The sequence below is a fragment of the Mangifera indica genome, chromosome 20 (assembly GCF_011075055.1).
Source record: "Mangifera indica cultivar Alphonso chromosome 20, CATAS_Mindica_2.1, whole genome shotgun sequence".
NCBI lineage: Eukaryota > Viridiplantae > Streptophyta > Magnoliopsida > Sapindales > Anacardiaceae > Mangifera > Mangifera indica.
The window spans coordinates 8,631,216-8,649,493 of NC_058156.1; the positions used below are offsets into that span (position 1 = coordinate 8,631,216).

At 32.2% G+C, this 18,278-nt stretch overlaps 2 protein-coding genes across 5 annotated transcripts; both read right to left on the reverse strand.

Annotated features, from left to right (window-relative positions):
* Nucleotides 1-1,106: 1,106 nt before the first annotated feature.
* On the reverse strand, nucleotides 1,107-2,935 carry LOC123204894 (probable xyloglucan 6-xylosyltransferase 5). Its single transcript, XM_044621701.1, has one exon. It carries the CDS (start codon nucleotides 2,700-2,702, stop codon nucleotides 1,329-1,331), a length of 1,374 nt encoding a protein of 457 aa, XP_044477636.1. The 5' UTR covers nucleotides 2,703-2,935; the 3' UTR covers nucleotides 1,107-1,328.
* Nucleotides 2,936-8,301: 5,366 nt separating this feature from the next.
* Nucleotides 8,302-13,055, reverse strand: LOC123204527 (two-component response regulator-like APRR1). 4 transcript variants are annotated; one of them, XM_044621237.1, is made up of 8 exons: nucleotides 12,809-13,052; nucleotides 12,468-12,634; nucleotides 12,181-12,354; nucleotides 11,209-11,370; nucleotides 10,976-11,109; nucleotides 10,158-10,325; nucleotides 9,931-10,057; nucleotides 8,302-9,785 (listed from the first exon to the last, which is right to left on the reverse strand). In XM_044621237.1, the coding sequence occupies exons 3-8, from the start codon at nucleotides 12,350-12,352 to the stop codon at nucleotides 8,833-8,835; spliced, it is 1,716 nt and encodes a 571-aa protein (XP_044477172.1). In that variant the 5' UTR covers nucleotides 12,353-12,354; nucleotides 12,468-12,634; nucleotides 12,809-13,052; the 3' UTR covers nucleotides 8,302-8,832. The 4 variants fall into 4 exon arrangements, with proteins under 4 accessions (XP_044477172.1, XP_044477171.1, XP_044477174.1 ...); XM_044621236.1 differs by having other exon boundaries at nucleotides 12,468-12,660; XM_044621239.1 differs by having other exon boundaries at nucleotides 12,449-13,055.
* Between the last annotated feature and the right edge of the window lie 5,223 nt (nucleotides 13,056-18,278).

The window sequence follows — 18,278 nt, forward strand, 5'->3', positions numbered from 1 at the left end:
AGGTAAGGCAACTGCGTTTGACATAGTAGGGAAAAATAATAGGGAAAATCTAGATCCAAGCCCTATTGATACATTGTTAAAGATGTGGCAAAAAAAAGTTATAACTAGATTCAAACAGAGTTAGTTTGAATTAAAAAATGAGTTCATTTGAACTTGAGTTTAAGTTTGAGGTCGAGAGTTAAATATTTTTTAGTTCAAATTTAAAAGGTATTTAATTCGTCAAACTTGTAGTTTGCAAAAATTCTATTTAAATCAATTAAAACAATATCGTTTTAATTAATATGTATTATAATAGTGTCGTTTTAGTCATATTTTGTTTGGTTACAATATCAAACTGAGTTCAAAATTTGGTTTGGTTTGATATTGTAACCGAATTTGAGATGAACTCATAAGATATGCAATTGTCGAGGTGCGTTTATCCATCATCAAGCTCCTATATGCCATGTGAAATACTAGGGCATCCCTATGAGCTATAACTAGTAGAGATTCACTCAAAACATCCAACCAAACCTTTCATAATAGGATGAAAATCCTAATCTAAAACATGAAACCTTTCTCATAGGAGCCTATGGAGATCTACCTTAACTTCCAAGCCAAAATGTTAATCTTAAAAGAATTTCTTCCTTTAGTCATAGAGCAATCTCCCATGGTGAATACATCTGAATATTTAAACAGCACCATTTAAGATCCAATGGACTAAGCATTTAAGCACATATCAGGATCTGATAAATCTACCAACTGAAAACACAATGTTCAACAAACAGAACAACCAAAATTTGGATTTTCAAAAGGTTTATTAACAATTGCAGCACTACTTGTTTGAAGCAAACAATATTCACATCCCTGGTAACAATTGAATATAACAAAATTTCAAGACAGGGCAGACTGGTGGCTCAAAGTTTAGCCTAGGTCAATCTAATGCCACATTGATCAAAGTACACTAGAGTAACACAAACCCAAATTAGCAAAATAAAATTTCACTCTCTTAGGTTCATAACTGCAATTTTATCTTATTACAAATTACCACAGATCCAAAAATTCTCAACATGTGTAAAATAGGAAATAGAAGTGCATAAGAAAGGACAAAAGGAAACAAAACTGCAAGATTGGTGTAAATTTCTTTCATAAATTACTTGAAAGCATCAGGAAGACAATATCATCTATAAAGAATTGTACTGAGTTTGTTCTCGAAAAAATGCACCATGATAACATTACAAGCAAAACTTACTTCAATGTAAAAACTGTAATTTGAACTCTGATATGTAACTAAGGAATTACATCACCTACACACTATGACATACTGAATATGATGTTACAGTTTCACTGTCCTAGCTCTGTAATCCACTCTTCTTATGAGAAGGACGCCGAATATCAAACTGATCCACATACTCCAAAGGAGTAGCCGTTTCATTCCTTATTCTCTTAATCTTGGGACTTAACAATCCCCTATGACCAAATCCATATAGCTTAAGAACTTGATTATCTGCAAAATTAAAAGCCCTCTCCATGCTCTTCAAGCACCTCTCAACTGGGTAATCCCCATAGCTTCCACAAGGCTTGCAGCCAACAAAATGAGTCACAAACGGCCACCTTTCATCACCTAACCCAGGATGGTATTTCTCCACCATCTCCTCATACCTATCAACCAAACCAGCCCAATATCCGTGCAAATAATACTGATTCTCCAGGAAAACCTTATCAATCCACTTATCCTTCTGTGACAACAACAAGTAAATCAAAGCAGACTGATCGTCTGCCTCAAAAGCAGGCCGCCCTTTCAAATTAGCCGTCAAAATCTTCCCAGCCTCCTCTCTTACCACACCTTTTGGTCCCATTGGTGCCCAGGCATCAAGCAAATCCAACGACCACTGACAATTCCTAAACAAGAAACTCCCCGTATTCAATGCAATCCAAGACTTCTGATCAAACATCAAATCGGGATACCCGTGAACAACCAAATTATACTTATCATACTTGGCAACAGGAATCTCAAACACCATATCAGTAAACATTGCATCACTATCCATCCACCAAATCCACTCAACTTCAGGATGAGACAACATCAATTTCCTTATCAAAGGCAATTTCGCCCAATACCCAGCTAACTCTTTATCCAAATGAGCCATATTATAAACAATCTCAATCCCATGAATCCTACAATAATCTATCTTATTCTTTATACTCTTCAACAAGTAATGATCACCAATAGCATTATCACAAGGCTTCGGAGGCGATCCAGTGACTAATAAAATCCTAGGCTTTCCATTAACATAACTAGGAAACTCACCATTTTGAGCAAGCCACGCTTTACGATCTTCATCCCAAGTGGAAATCTTCGGACCCAAAGTGTAGGTAACATTCGGGTTAAAATCAGACTCAGTCAGGTCTTCCAGGTCATTATCCGAACGGATCTCCGCTAGAATTCGATTTGTCTCTTCGATTAGGTTTTGATTAACAGCGTCAGTATCAGAATTTCCCAAATTCCCAACTCCAATAGTACCACGAAGGACGAGGATCGTGACGAAGCCACAAAGTATAGTGATCTTGATGTTGTTGAAAGTCCTCTGGATCTGCCTGCCACGAGGTATTGCTCCTCGGCTGGAGGCCCTTCCGTTGAGGGCGGTTGTAGGGAGAACACCGCCACCACCTCCGCCGCAGCCGGAGGCTCTCTTCTGAGGTGCCAAATGTTGTTCTTGACCCATCTGGAATATAAAAGTTATTCCTCCCCTGAAATGGGAAAGAGAGATCCAATTTATGTTGATTATTATACTGGGGTCTCGCTGGAAAACGTTGAAATTTAGTACATGAGAAATTTAGAAGAAAGAAGAGAGCTGAGACAGTGCTGGCAATGATGTAAGAACCCTATCAGAGTGAGCTGGATGAAGAACAGAAAGAGGGAAGAGAGGAAGTGGAGAAAACGTGTGTCCAAACACCGACTGATTATTAAATCATTAATAATAAATAATATTTAGGGTAATTAATTAATGATTAAATGTAAGCACATTAGTAAACAATATTATTCATAATTCCACCAATTATATAGGTACATGCTAGTTGAATTGTGTTTTAGATTATATATCAAATATTATATTGTATCGTATGATATAAATTTTAAAAATTAAAATAATAAAATAATCTAATTGATACGTTATTATTTTAAAAAATATTATAAATATCGTTGAAAATTTAATATTTTTTATATATACTTTTATTATATTATCATTTTTAAGTAAATGATGAATTCGTTAAAAAATCAGAAGATTTTTCTGTCATTATGAAAAACCTAATGGGTGTGATTGCGCTCAAATACTGTTTATAACACGCAATTATTGTTCATCAAAATCTGAGGGGTAAAATGGCAGACATAGCACCTATTGGGGACTAACGGATATTTGTCGGGGCACCCCTACCAAAAGGGTAATTATTTTTTAAAATTATTTTTGTAATTATTCTTTATTTTATAAAATATTTGTTTGTTAAAATTCTTACTGTTTATTTGTTTAGCAATTTATTTCACTTTAACTAATATAAAGGTTTTTTTCATTTCAAGGAGCAGCTTTTGGAGAAGAGAAAGGTAAAGGGCCAGTTTATCCAGTTAATTTTAAAAGGGGAAATTAACCATGTGAGGCAAAATAACACAATTGAAAAAATTTGGGAAAAATTAAGAGTGAGTCAAAGGTAACTTTTTAAGGAGGACATGTTTTAGATAGTTCAGTCAAATGAAGGAGCATAGGTTCAGTGTTGTACTCCGCCTGTTGGTGCTTTTTCGACAGATTAATCGTAGAGATCTTTCATTTAAGTTTTGGTTTTTATCAAATAGAGTAAACATATGTTTTAGCTTTTTGAAGTTTATATTGGTATCATATTTAGGTTTAGTCACTAGAACGACATACAATCGTGTGTGTTGATCTTAGGAGGTAAACTGTTTGAAGTCAAGATATTTTGTCGAATGCATTTCAATTTGTTACGGAGATTTACATTTGGTTATCAAGAAACATGCCTAGTGGGACAGTGACAAAGATGTTTTCAAGCTAGTGTTTCTTCATTTTCTTCACCATGGGCTTATGAGAGTAGATAATCGGAAGGTGGTTTTGGATTGCCTTTTGATTTTAGGGAATAATTTGGATGTATTTAATCGTTATCCATAGGGTGTTATGGTTTGAAATTTAACAGCTAATTTAATAAGATAGATAATATAGAAAAAGTATGATGATGTTACCCGTTGATATCGAGCTCTTGCAAAGATTCCCCCCGATGCTTATTACCATTTAGATTAATATATTGCTCACCAATACAACAATCAAATATATCAAATTCAAAGATAAACCTAAAATGGGAACTTTGTTGCAAAATCTTAAACTCAAACACTCTTGAAAACATAAAACAATGACAACGAACTTTTTTTTCCCTATTTTGTATGGTGAAAATCACTTTGAACAATAACAACAAAAAAATAATAATAAGTAAATTTTCACTTTACATCTGGGGGTACTATTGTCCAAACCTAATCTAATGTTTATATGGATGTAAGTCATGGATTGTTGGCTATTTTACATCACCCCAACATTTATATACTAAAACTTTTATGTTATTAATATGTAAAATTTCATAGTGAAAAAGAAACATCCAAGGCCCTAGCAATGTCTTAATCATATATAGGTTTGATCAAGTGGGTGACAACCCAAGTTACAAGATTAACTTATTTTAGGCCAAAAGACTTGCTCCCACCCAAGGTTTGATGTAACCCCCTCTCTCACCTGTCAACTTTCAAAAACTTAAACTTTTACCCATAAGTCAAATTTTATTAAAACTCTCAATTACATATAAAGATAAAACCGTCATTTCAATAATAATATTAAAATATATATATATAAAATTTATTTATTTCCACTTTGAAATTTTAAAAACTAACAATATTATCTTTGCTTAAAGTTTTTCAATTTTGAAAAATTGTATTTCCCCCTCAAACCTAGGGTTTTGTTTTCTTCCCCTCCGACCATTATCTCCATCGCCAACGACCGTCAAATCCACACTAAACTGTTGTCGTTGAAATCTTATCACCTCTCTAACAATAGATCGTTGAATTTTGTTTGGAAACCTGGACAACTTTCTTTTGGATGACGACATCTAGACGGGCAGTCGTCTATCGTCTAGACGATTTGTTTGGACATTGTTGTATAGTCGAAAATCCTCTAGATTTCTAAACAAAAGTCGTATGGATTTTCAAACAAAATTTGATAATTTGTGGCTGGAGAGGTGAAATGACTTTGACGACAACAATTTAGGGTGCATTTGACGATCACTGGCAACCAAGATAGTGGCGAATGTAATTTTTTAGAACTGAAAAACTTTATATAGAGATGAAATTGTTAGTTTTATAAATCTAAGAGTGAAAAATAATAAATTATATATATTTTAATGTTATTATTAAAACAATAATTTTACCTTTATATATAACTCAGAGTTTTAATAAAATTTAACTCATAAGTGAAAGTTTGAATGTTAGGTAGGAGATTGAGATTACATCAATCCTTGGGTAGAAACAATTGGCCCTTATTTCATTATCCATGGTTTAGGTTATTCATGTAAAATAAGTAGTGGTAAAGACAAAAGGGTACAACCGACAAGTGTCTTTTATTATAATATGCTTTAACAAGTTGATTTTGTCACTTGCCCTAAGATTTCTATAAGTAAACCTAATTTGGAGGATTATTAAGAAATTAATTGTAGGTAGGGCTATGCGTATTGAGTGGCCATGTGCAATATGCCAGCTCCTACTCTTCGCCCATTTTATTCAAATATTCAGTTTTATAAGATAGGCCAAAAGACTTGTTCCCATATGGGATTTGATGTATTTCTAAATTTTTATTTGTAAAATTTAAAAAATTTAAATACTCAATCCTTTTATTAAAATTTTTTATTATAGTTAAGAGTAAAAATCATTATTCAACAAAAAATTTTAAAAAAATTAAAATTTTATTTTATTCCTCCCCTTTAATTTAAAAAACTAACTATTTTTTCTTGTCAAAAAGTTTAAATTTTTCACTTTTTCCACTAGGGTTTTTTTTTTCTTTCTTAGATGACCAAAATGTGTTTTTGTCATTGGTCGACCTTCTCACAATCTTCTTCTTCCGCCATCAGCCTCCCTTCTAAAACATTTTCGTCAAACGAAAAAGATTCGTCGTCTTCATCTCTTCAAAATTGTCTTCATATGATCGAAGATTGACATCTCCAGAATTGACTAATGTAGATCTTCAATTGGATGAAGACAATCTTTGTTTGACGAAAATGTTACTATAGGAAGATCGATGGCAGGAGAAGAAGATGGTGAGAATGTCGATCGACGACGAAAACAAATTCCAGTCACTGGAGAAATAAGAAAAAAACCTAACAGGAAAATTAAAATTTTCAAACTTTTAGGTAAGAAAAAATTGTTAGTTTTTTAAACTAAAGGAAAAATGAGATATAATTTTAATTTTTATATTTTTTTAATTAAATAACGGTTTTATTCTTAATTCTAATAGAGAATTTTAACAAAAGAATATGTATTTTGGTTTTTAAAATTTCACAGATGTGAGTTTGACAGTTGACCAAACCTTAGGTGGGAATAAGTCTTTTGGTCTATAAGTTATGGAACCGTGTCTGCTAAAGATTCCACCTCTCATGTCTTATGGTATTATTCCATATTAAAAACAATTACAGCATAAATATTCCTCACTATCCGTTGAAATAAAATTATTAGATTATTCAATTTCTTAGAAGAAATAACTTTGAGGACCTTGAGGCGAGGAGTTTGCCACCAAACGTGAAGGCCATGTTGCTTGCTGCTAGAATCAACCACACTGAATAGAATAAATTGTGGGTTCAGTAATCGATTCTACAACCATTGAATCAAGTAAGTCAAAAGTTTGATTTTGATATGTCACCAAAGAAGACTTGCATACATGTTTTTTTTATATATAAAACTTCATTTTTTGTCACTCAAACTATCCTTTGGGAGTGCCAGTTACTGTTTTCATTGCATCTAGCAATGCTAATTTATATGTAGTCATGGCAAGTGCAAAGTATAGAACTTGGGTTTCTTTGGGTTTCTATAGGTTTCTTATGTAAGGTTTATATAACTTTAGACTCTTTGATTTCAATAATTAATTTTCAAAGTGTGGTTTCTTTCAAAATTCATACAATTTAATATCAAATCCACCATCACGTCCTCATTTGTGCAATCTTAATAGCAAGTTTTTGAGATGTAACTTTTTTATTGATTATATCAATTACATTGTACCATTCTAATTATATATCGTTAATTTCTCACTTCTGATGGATAATTAAACCTAAAAAACGCACTTTATTTATACTAGGAGTAATAAAAAATTACTCCTATAATTTATTTTTCATTATTAACATTTTTTTATTTGGTTTATTAATAATAAATAACTCTAATACTCTTCTATTATTAATGGTGATGTGACAGATAATATAACCGGTAATCTTATTACCACTTTCATCTTTATCTTAGATATTTAAAAATTACCGAAGTAATTTTTAATTTATTATAATTATATCTTTATTTATTAATTTTTTAAAATAAAAATGACCTCATTTTCAATTAAAATAACAAGTAACATAAAAATATTTTAGAGTAATTATACTCAAAGACATTTAAATAAAATAATATATTAATATCTTTATTACTTCCAACAAAACATAATAATTATTTACCTATCAATTTTTATTAAATTTTATTAAATATAGTAATAATTTATACCTAATAATCTTCTAAATAATCTATTTTCGATATAATTTTTCAATTTTTATAAAAAAATATTATACAAATCAAACAAACCCTTAAAGACAAGTCTTCTTAATTCCTGTCCCATCTTCCCATGACATTTACCATAGCTCATAGGGCAACATTGAAAAGATTGAGATTCTTGTAAAATTAATCACCAATTCTACCTAAAACAGCCTAATTGAAATAAAGTTTATTTATTATATTAAAAAATAACGAAACCCTATCCTCAACCTTTTTTTTTTTTTTTTTTGGGTTTTTGGGACAAAGGAACTTGTTTTCTTATCTTAATTTGCTGAGGGTATTCGTTGCCCATCCCTTTCTCTATCTTCTCTCGTTTAAAATGTTTCTAGAATTAAACTTGCCATTTTTCCGTTCAAAAAAATATTTAAAACCCTTTGTAATTATGATGAAAAATTTTATAAAATAAAACCATAAAGTATCAAAGACCCTAAAAAATATTAAATTATAAAAATAAAAATAAAAAGCAATTCTACAACAATAACAGAAGAGAAGAGAAAAATGACTTCACTGCTTTCCATTTCATTGCAAAACTCCAGCACAAGATTACATGCTTGTTTAGAGCGAATTCCCATTAAGGCAAACATTTCTTCAACAGCAATTGCAAGGTCTTTATTGGCAGGGCGATGATAAAGATGATCAAAAGCATGGATTGCACACTTCCACAGCATATCCAATGGAGGAACACTTGTAAACTCCATTTGTAACTACCCAATGATAATCACAACACACTGTCGAAAAAGGGACGTCCAAACGAGGGAAGTACCATGTCAACATCTAACATCACCTCGACCACCTGTATGCATTTGGAAGCACCGAATGTCTGTACTAGGCCTGATCCCTGCTCTTCAAACAATGGATTTATCTTCATATTCCACAAGTGAGCCGTCTTTAGCATTAGTTCTTGTTTGTCAACACAGGCAACGGCTGAAGGCACATAAATTTCCAGAACAAAGGCTTTGTAACTGCAGATTGCCACATCAGAAGGAATAAGCCCTTCAACAATAACTGACAACTTTAAATTAATATCCTGAAGTATCATCTTCAGGAAAAGAGTCTCTCAATGCCTGCTCTTCCTCATCATCTTCATCATCATCATAATCACCCAAAGTAGGTTGCCCATTAAGATCCCTGTTTACACCATTTATCTTCCTAACAAATTGTCCCCGCACACGAGGCCTCCGTTCAGCAAGCTGTTTTCTATTAACATATCTAATTTTCTTATCAAAACACCGCTCCTTTCTTTTCTGTCTAAACTTCATCAATGCAGCTTCTCTTCTATCTACTTTATTCAACTTCACTTCAGAGGAAGATGAACTCCCAAACGTTGGCCATGAATTAGTAGACATCTGACCAGGTTGTATGCACATACCAACTGGATAATATGGGAATGATGCCATGCCATTTACATGTGGAAGACACTGTGGTAGGTGATTGTAGTGAGAAAGCATTGCTGGAGTAGCATGATTTTGAAGGTCATGAAGATTCTTTTGAAACAGATGTGCTGATGATGGCATCATTACTTGATTCATTGCCCCTGGCACATAAAAAGGGTACGTGGTTTGTGGAGATAAACCAGATAGTTCATGCTGAGGATCATTTCTCGGAGGTGCATGTGCCTGAGCAAACTTTTCATCCATGGAATGCTTTTTGTGTGGAAAATCCATAGACACTGGTGGGGTAGAGGACCTCTCCAAGGAAAGAGAATCTGGGACACTACTACTGCTAGGAAACTCATCTCCTTGGGAACAGTTTTCCCAAGCCTCTCCATTTTCATGTATTTGTGTACTGATAATCACCTGTTGACTACATGGTTGACAGTTCTCTTCTGCCCTCACATTTTGTGCAGAATTATTGTCAACGCTCATACTCCCAGGGGAATTATTTTTTGGCATGCTTGATTTAACATAGGTGAAGAAGGCGGAAGACTCACCAATCTTTAATTCACTTTTCTTAGGACCACAAGAAAATTGACCTAAAAAATGGTCAACTTAAAGTTAACAGTACCCAAAATTTAGAATGTCAAAATTCCATAAGAACCTTGTAGAGTAATTTAAGGTCAAGGGCATGTCCAAACATGATTCAATTAAGGCAACAATTTAAAGTTAAGGAGTGCTCACCCATATGGCGGTCACTAATTCCTGGCACATCAGGCTGAAATCCCACTGCATCAGATTGAGGAGGCACAAAAGCAGCAGCAGCAGCAGGGTTGCTGCAGTTGGTGATGGTGGCAGCTGCAGAAATAGACTGAAATAGAAAAGTGAATATATGGACACACGAAATGTTCAATTCTATCTGTGCATCATTAAGTTAATACACTGTCACGTTACAAAACTTAAACACTCACTTCAGTCTCCTGATGAGTGGACATTCCTGTCTCTGGATTGGTGCTTCTCCGAGACCTGTCATCTGTATCATCTGAGAACACAGTGGTACTGTTTGTATTAGCATCACTTGGGTCTGATGCCACCAGATCAAACTCACAGTTCAAGATGTTCTTTTCAGCTAAGCCAAGCTGCCAAACATGAAAAGATATGAATGATTCTCAGAATACTGGATTCTTTTTTTTTTTTTTTAATGTAAGAAACAAGGTAAATCACATTATTGAATGTAATGAGACTTAGAGAACAGTAAACCACAGGGCTACAAAAAAAAGGAGACATTTTCCACCAAGACCAGTGCAAAAGAAATTTTCACACTCTGAAATGAAGGAAGCACAAAAATTCAAAAAATACCAGAATTAACCAGAATCTTACTATGTTGCTTGGTTGTACAAAAGCTAAGCTTTGAAGAGTACTTGTGTACAAATGGACAAGCAACACAAACTTACGGAGGTGGCTACTTAGAATCAATAGGAAAATGAATATATCATTCTTCTTCTTATTAGCTGAACAAGATTTCTTTTTTTTTGCATGTTTCCATTTTCTGAGGCAATACACCATAGAGTGAGAACTCTGAATATGTAATTTTTATAGGCTGAAAATATTTTTTTTTTCAGTATTAATCTCTTGGGAAACACAGGCTTGATGAATCTAAATTTCTTACATTCATAAATATGTTAGTGTAATATCCTTAACATCTGCTGATTTGCACTCATTAGAATGAAAATATCATAAGAAAAAAAGGACAGAAGCAACAAAATAGCAAATCGCATGCAAAACCAACCATCCGCCGCCTTCTCCACATATGTGTCCACAAGTTCAATAACTCATTAGTTCGTAGAGGCTTTACAAGATAGTCAGCTGCACCTAACCTCAAGCACTTGACAACAATAGAGACTTCATCCTGTGCCGACATCACTTATCAAGCCAAACAAAAAAAAAAAAGGGATATCAAGGGCTGAACTTGATTCATGATTAGGGAAATTGAAGGGTGAAAATGGTAAGAGAAAAGCTCACTGATAACAGGTATGCGCCGTAGCTCTTTATCCCGCATGATGTACTTCAACATCTTCATGCCTTTAGTCATGGGGAGATCAACTTCAGCAAGTATGATATCAATATCAGATCCCTCAGCATTCAGTGCATCAATCACCTGTCTAGCTGACCTCACTGCAGTCACTGTGAAGAAAATCATAATATCAGACTACCATGAAAAACGTAGGTCTAGGTAAATAAATACATCAATGAGTATTAGAACCAGGAAGCACTCTCTAGATAGATCGAACATGAAAAATTGATAAGTCATTTCAAAATGAAAAAAATAGCATCCGCTGGCAACATGAATAGTAAAGTCAAAATTATCTTGATCAGTTACATGAAACATTGAGCGGCTTAATGACAGGAATAATGAATATGTAGAAAACTAATTGCAAACTAATTCACTTAAAAAGCATTGTCAATTCTACAACTATAATTGCTTCGATTGAAAAAGACAATCACCTATACAAATGTAAGTTGTTTCAACCAATTCAACCCAGTATCAATAGAACAGTAACAATTAGCTAAGCCTAAGAATTAGTTCAAGAGGTGAGACAAGTAGGTAAAGAAACTTAAAGGACATAGACTAATACAATGATTTGGCTTAGATGAGCTGAATTCTACACTCTTAAGAACCAAAGAAACCAAAAAGAGTGGCAAGTTCATTCTTTTCTCAATTTGTTAAAGCAAGCAAACATGCAGAACAAATTAAAACATATGATTTCTTAAATGTTTAATATATATTCAACCTGCTAACTAAAAATTGAACAATAAATCATACAATAAACACAATCAAACAGCTATTATGCAAACATCAATGTCATCGAAAGCAATAATTCAAACAAATTAGCACGCACATGTGATACAGAACAAACTCAAAATCGAATCAACAACAGAATCTACATATATATATAGCATATCAACAAAAATCTAGAACAAAATCAGATTTACCCTGATAAGAACACTTCAAAAGAAGCAATAAAACCTCCTCCGAACTATTGGCATCATTATCACATAGCAAAATCCTCACTTTGCTTCTATCAATAAACCCATCTCCACCCCCCTTACTATTTCCAACACCAGCAACAGACTCCTTATTTAAATTCAGCTCCTTGCTCTCCATATCTTCAATACAAACATTAAAAACAAAAAAATAAATAAATAACCACATAAAAATTCAATCTTTATTTCACCACGACAAACCAGAAAAAATAAAAACCTTAAAAACTTCAATTTACCCAGAAAATAAAGGATCAAAATCAGCTCAGACGCACGCAAAAACCACGCTACGAAAGGACTTCCATTGAAAAAATCTCAGCAACCTCACCACATACCGAAACCATCTTCAAGCTTTCAAATTTCAGGGCTTGCATCAAACATTCCATTGAGTACTTAGATCAAACGCCTTCCGTACACACCCCAGGAAAAAAACTATTTTTTAATTTCAAATTTCAAACAAATACGTGAACATCAACAACAAAAAAAAAAAAACATCATCGTAATAACAATTAAACCAATCGCATATTTCTATATTAGTTGTGAACAGTTGGTTCACTGGACCAAGCCCAAGTTGTTTCACCTTAGCAAGTAAAGCCAACCCAACCGTTCAAGTAATTCCCAGATAACAGGAACAGCTAGACGGCTGTGACCGAACGGACACACCAAGTGGGGTTTGATTAAGTCAATCAACGGTCAGATTTGCCAGACCGTTCCGGCGAAAGCTTGAACTGTAGGGACAAGAAGAGAGAGGAAGATAATTTTGAGCTTTTGAAGCAAATCAGATATAGTCAGAAAGTGGGATTTCGGTTTGTTTTAGCAAAATGGACAATGGATGGCTGAGATTGGTTGATCGAAGAAGGGGTGCGCAGTGGTGGCAAAAGCGTACGTTAGTAGAAATGCTGACGTGGCGAGTAGGGAAAGAGGAGCTAGGGAAAAAGTGCGTGTAACAAAAGGCGGAGGGCATGTTTGGATAGTTTGGTAGAGATGGAAAGGAGGCCACGTCATTGGCTCAGATCTTTGTGTTTAAACTCTTTCTGAATAAATATCTAATTTTTTTCTGAAAAAATAAAAATAGAGGGAAATTATGTTAATTGGATTTGGATATGAAATAAATTTAATAGGACACGTGGAAGTGCCTGGTGGAATGTGGTAAGTGATAAAGTTATATATGTATGCAAAAGTGAGGTTATTATCTGATTAAATAGTTAAAAATTAAAGATAAAATAATATTTAATCATATAATGATATATTATTATTTATGTACATAGTTTTACTAGTATGCAAAAGTGAGGCCTTATTTTCAAATCAATAAAATTATGTGTATTACTGTTGTGAATAAATAATGATATGTCATCATACGATTGAATATTATTTTATCATTAATTTTCAGCTATCAAATCATATAATGATATATCATTATTTATGTATAAAATTATATATATAGTATTACTATTTTCAAATCATACATGGAAAATAATTGTTAAATAGAACTTTTTTTCTTTATCTTTTTAAATCAGATGTTATCGTATACACTTTTGAGTATATAATTAAATATATAAGTAATGTATCATCATGTGATTAGACCATATTTTATTTTTAATTCAAAATTATCTAATTATATGATAACATATTATCTGTATACCCATTTGCATAATAAAAAATATGTATATATATATATATATATTATTATTAAATTATATAAGATTTAACAAGTAATAAAACTATGTATATATACTTTTGAGTATACAATGAGGTAAACAGATGATATATTATTATATAATTGATTGTTTAAAATTAATAATATATCGTCTATATATCTATTATATATTGAAAAATATGTAAATATAATATTGCGTTTGACGAGCAATGTATGAACTCTAAACCATTTGAATTAAAATGCCAATATTCAAATATGGCATGCCCTTTAAACACATTTTAATTAAGATTATTCTTTATTTATATACACAAACACACATACTTCTTGAATGTATATGACGATGGTCAATTAGGATTGATCGGATCTCATTCACTACTCTGGATTGACAAGCTATACGAATAGCGATTAGGTACATCTTGTATACGTGAATCAATCCTGTATATGGGTTGGAGCTTTTTGCCTATTTTGCTCTTATCTCATGCCTATCATTTAAAAGTAATTATTTATAATATCTTTAATTTAATAGTTTAGTTTATTATTAAGGTATGATCTACTTTAGACAGATAGTTCATCATATTTTTGGGTTTATAACCCAAAATACGTCTCAACAGTTTAAAAAACTTATAGTCTATTTACTCAGTGAAACATTCTCATCTTTAACCGATATGAGATAGATGAATAAAATATAAATAGACTTAATATTTTTGTCATATTTTATTGATATAAGATTTATCTAAAGATATTATATTACTTCTTACGAAATTGAGATCTAATGAAATGGAAGACGAAATTAAATTCAAATTGAACGTATGTGACATATAAGAAGTGTAATCCTACTTCTTTAATCTATGATTTTATGTTCTGATGTTGCCTATAATGATATGCAAACCACAACTTGGATCATGACCATGTCAACCTACAGTGTGGGGATACTAACTCACGCCATGAGGACACAAGCCTATACCAAAGCAGAAAGTAACTCATGTTAAGAGGGATGGACCCAAAAAAGGGCAAACAGAAAAGCTAAGAAGGGACTTGCTCCACATGCTTGTAGTAGCGACGAAGCCTTAATAGTTGCTTCCACTAATTGCTCCTACATGACATCCAAAAGTGTAGGCATATTTCCATGTCTAAAATGCATAAAGGCAGGTTGTGCCAGGCAAGATCCTAGGAAGTCTTTATCATTACCTAAGCGACTTTGGGCATAACATAATATCAAAAACCTATAAGAACCACAGTCATTTATCAATTATTAATGGCCAAAGGATTTAGTACCACCCAAGTTTTAGTCCCTTTCCAATTATCCACTCCTGGGTTTCAAAAACTTCAATATTTATCCATCATCCATCTTCCGCTAAATTTTTTAGTTTGCTATAAGAGTAAAATTGTTATTTTATCATTAATATTAAAACAAATAAAATTACATCTTATTTTCTCTCCTTAATTTAAAAACTAACAATTTTTTTTATCCAAAAGATTAAAAACAGACACCTAAATGTTTGGACGTTGCATAACTTTAGAGGAAAAATGTAAGTTTTCAATCTTTTAGGTAGAGGGAAATGTTCGTTTTTTTAAACTATAAGAGGGAAGAAATAAGATATAATTTTATTTATTTTAATATTAACGGTAAAATGATCATTTTACCTATATAACTAATTAAAAAATTTAACAGAAGATGGACTAAAACTTGGGTGGGAACAAGTGCTTTTGCCATTATTAATCTATAAAAGTTTTGTAGTGACAACCAACTCAATGCTCTAAACCCAGCAATCGGGTAGCTATGAAATTTGCTCATGTTTTGAGGATACCAAAACCTCTCATGCTCGCTATTTAAGTCCAAGTATGTCTGCACTCAGGTTATCATGTTTCAAATCAAGTCCCTACTCACTATTGTGCATGTCTAATGTTTGCTTAAATATATCTAGTTAAAAAATATAAGAGGAACAACAAGAGAAAAATGGTTTCATGTGCTCAAGTTTAGCCTAGCATCCTCCTTGGGAGAATAAACAGGATAGTGAGTTCCCTTATGAAACTCATAATCCTTCCGATGAACTAAATGTTGAATTGTATAGGGCTTTGACTCAAGATCAATCTTTGCTCCTTCCTACAAAAATGTCATGAACATTTTTGAGTGTTCGAAGATACCTTCACTTAGTAGCCTACTTTGTATAGCTCTTATCCAAGAATGAGAAGTCTTGATCAAGAAATGGAAGCCACATTACATGGAAAACATCGAGGAACAAAATTTTGGTCTCATGTTCAATCCTTACCTTTGTCAAACTAATTTGTCCTCAAGATCATTATATTCCTTAAAGATCTTTGTCAAAACTAATTAAAAAAACGACAACGGTTTAATACAATTGTTTAATATGCATTCAATATAGAAAATATATAAAATTTGTATTTTTATATATTTTTAATCTAAATATATGATTAAATATGTTTAAAATGGTAAAATACGGTAGAGATGTATACATTTATAAAACACATTTACAAACCCACTATTTTTGTGAAACCCAAATTATAAGAAGTTAGAAGGTTGAAAAAGTTAGTAATTCAGCAAGGTAATGAACTTCTGGATCAGAGCCCAAAACAGAAGAGGAGAAATGAGTGAACCTTTATTCTCATCAAAATTCAGGACTAAGCTATAGGTGTTGGGCCTTCCACAAGACAAAGAAGAGAACAAATGTATGTCTAGTATAATTGCTCACATTTTCGGACTCATCATGTCTTGAATTGGTAAAAATGGATCAAAAATTGCGGCTGAGGAGGAGTCAAAAGTTAAGAGTAACGTTGGATTCGATTTGAATCAAGCTGAAACAAAATATAATTTGAAATTTAGTCAAATTCAAAAAGTTAACTTGAGATCGACTCAAAATCAACAAATTTGATAAAAAAACAATTTTACTTAGATTCAATCTAAATCAACTCAAATTCAAATATTTAAATTAATCCACCGATTCGAATGGAGCTAGAACAACTTGGATTGACATCCAATCCTAGTTAAGGGCATCTTTGTTAATAATCATTTTCTAATCAATATTTTTTCTTATAAATATTGTCCAAAAAAAAAAAATCAATAATTTTTCATAAAAGTTATTTGGTCATAAACTCTATTTTATTAAACTCTTCTTTTATATGGCCTCAATAATTAAATATGGAATTTATTCTGTGTTTTCATGATGATAATAGAAAGGCCAAAAGACTTTTTTCCCACCAAATGTTGGGTATATTTCCAAACTATCATCCGTAATATTTCAAAAACCTAAATATCTATTCGCCTTTTAACTTTTGTTAAAATTTGTTGTTAACTGTAAGGGTAAAAACGTTATCTAACTAACGATATTAAAAAACTAAAATTTTATTTATTTTTCACTTTTACTTTAAAAAACTAACAAATTTTTCTCACTTAAAAGTTTAAAAAGTTACCTTTTCCCCCTAAGGTTTCATTCCTTTCTCTTTATTTTTTGACGATCGTTCTCTAGCTAACCTCCCATCTGTTAACCCTCCCATCTGTTAACACTCCCTCTCGCCTCTTAGATGAAGACACGACCATGAAGCTATTGACAGGTCTCAACCTGGACGAAGGACGATGATCTTGACCTAGATGAAGTCAATGATGGCCTAAACGAACGCGATAGATCTCACTAGACAAAACGTGATGATCCATCTCTTCATCGGATGAAGACGATTTGTCATCTTCATTCGACTAAAATGGTTGTTGGGCATCAACATCTAAAGGGAGATGAAGTTGGTGAAGGCCAACTGTTAACCAGAATGGAGAAGGTCACCAGAGAAGGAGTAAAAATACTTTAATGAGGGAAAGTTAACTTTTTAAACTTTGAGTGGAAAGAAATTATTAGTCTTTTAAACTAAGGAAGAGATAAGATAAAATTTTAATTTTTTAAAATGTTGTTGTTAAATGATAATTTTACCTTTATCCTAATAAACAATTTTAACAGAAACGTGAGTATTTAGATTTTTGAATATTGCATATAAGAATTTAAAAATACACTAAACTTGAGTGGAAATAAGTCTTTTGGCCCAATTGAAATTAAAAGCCAATTTATAGGACATCCATCACATTGTTTATCTTGCATATAATGTTAAAACATTCAAAAGGTATCATAAAAAAATTTTCAACTAAAATAATTCATGATGCTTTCTTCTAATGTTTTATAATACTTCCACATTTTTTGATTTCATATTTTTTTATTAAAAATAGAATAAAACAAACCAAAAAAAAAAATCTTTTCTTAGAAAATATTAGAACCCAGAAGCAACATGTTAGGTTCTAACTAATCAGTCCATTATGTATATGTTTAGTAGACCAACTTTATAAAGATTGGGTGGGTTTCAGCAACTTAAATTAATTTTCACCCAAAAATTAAAA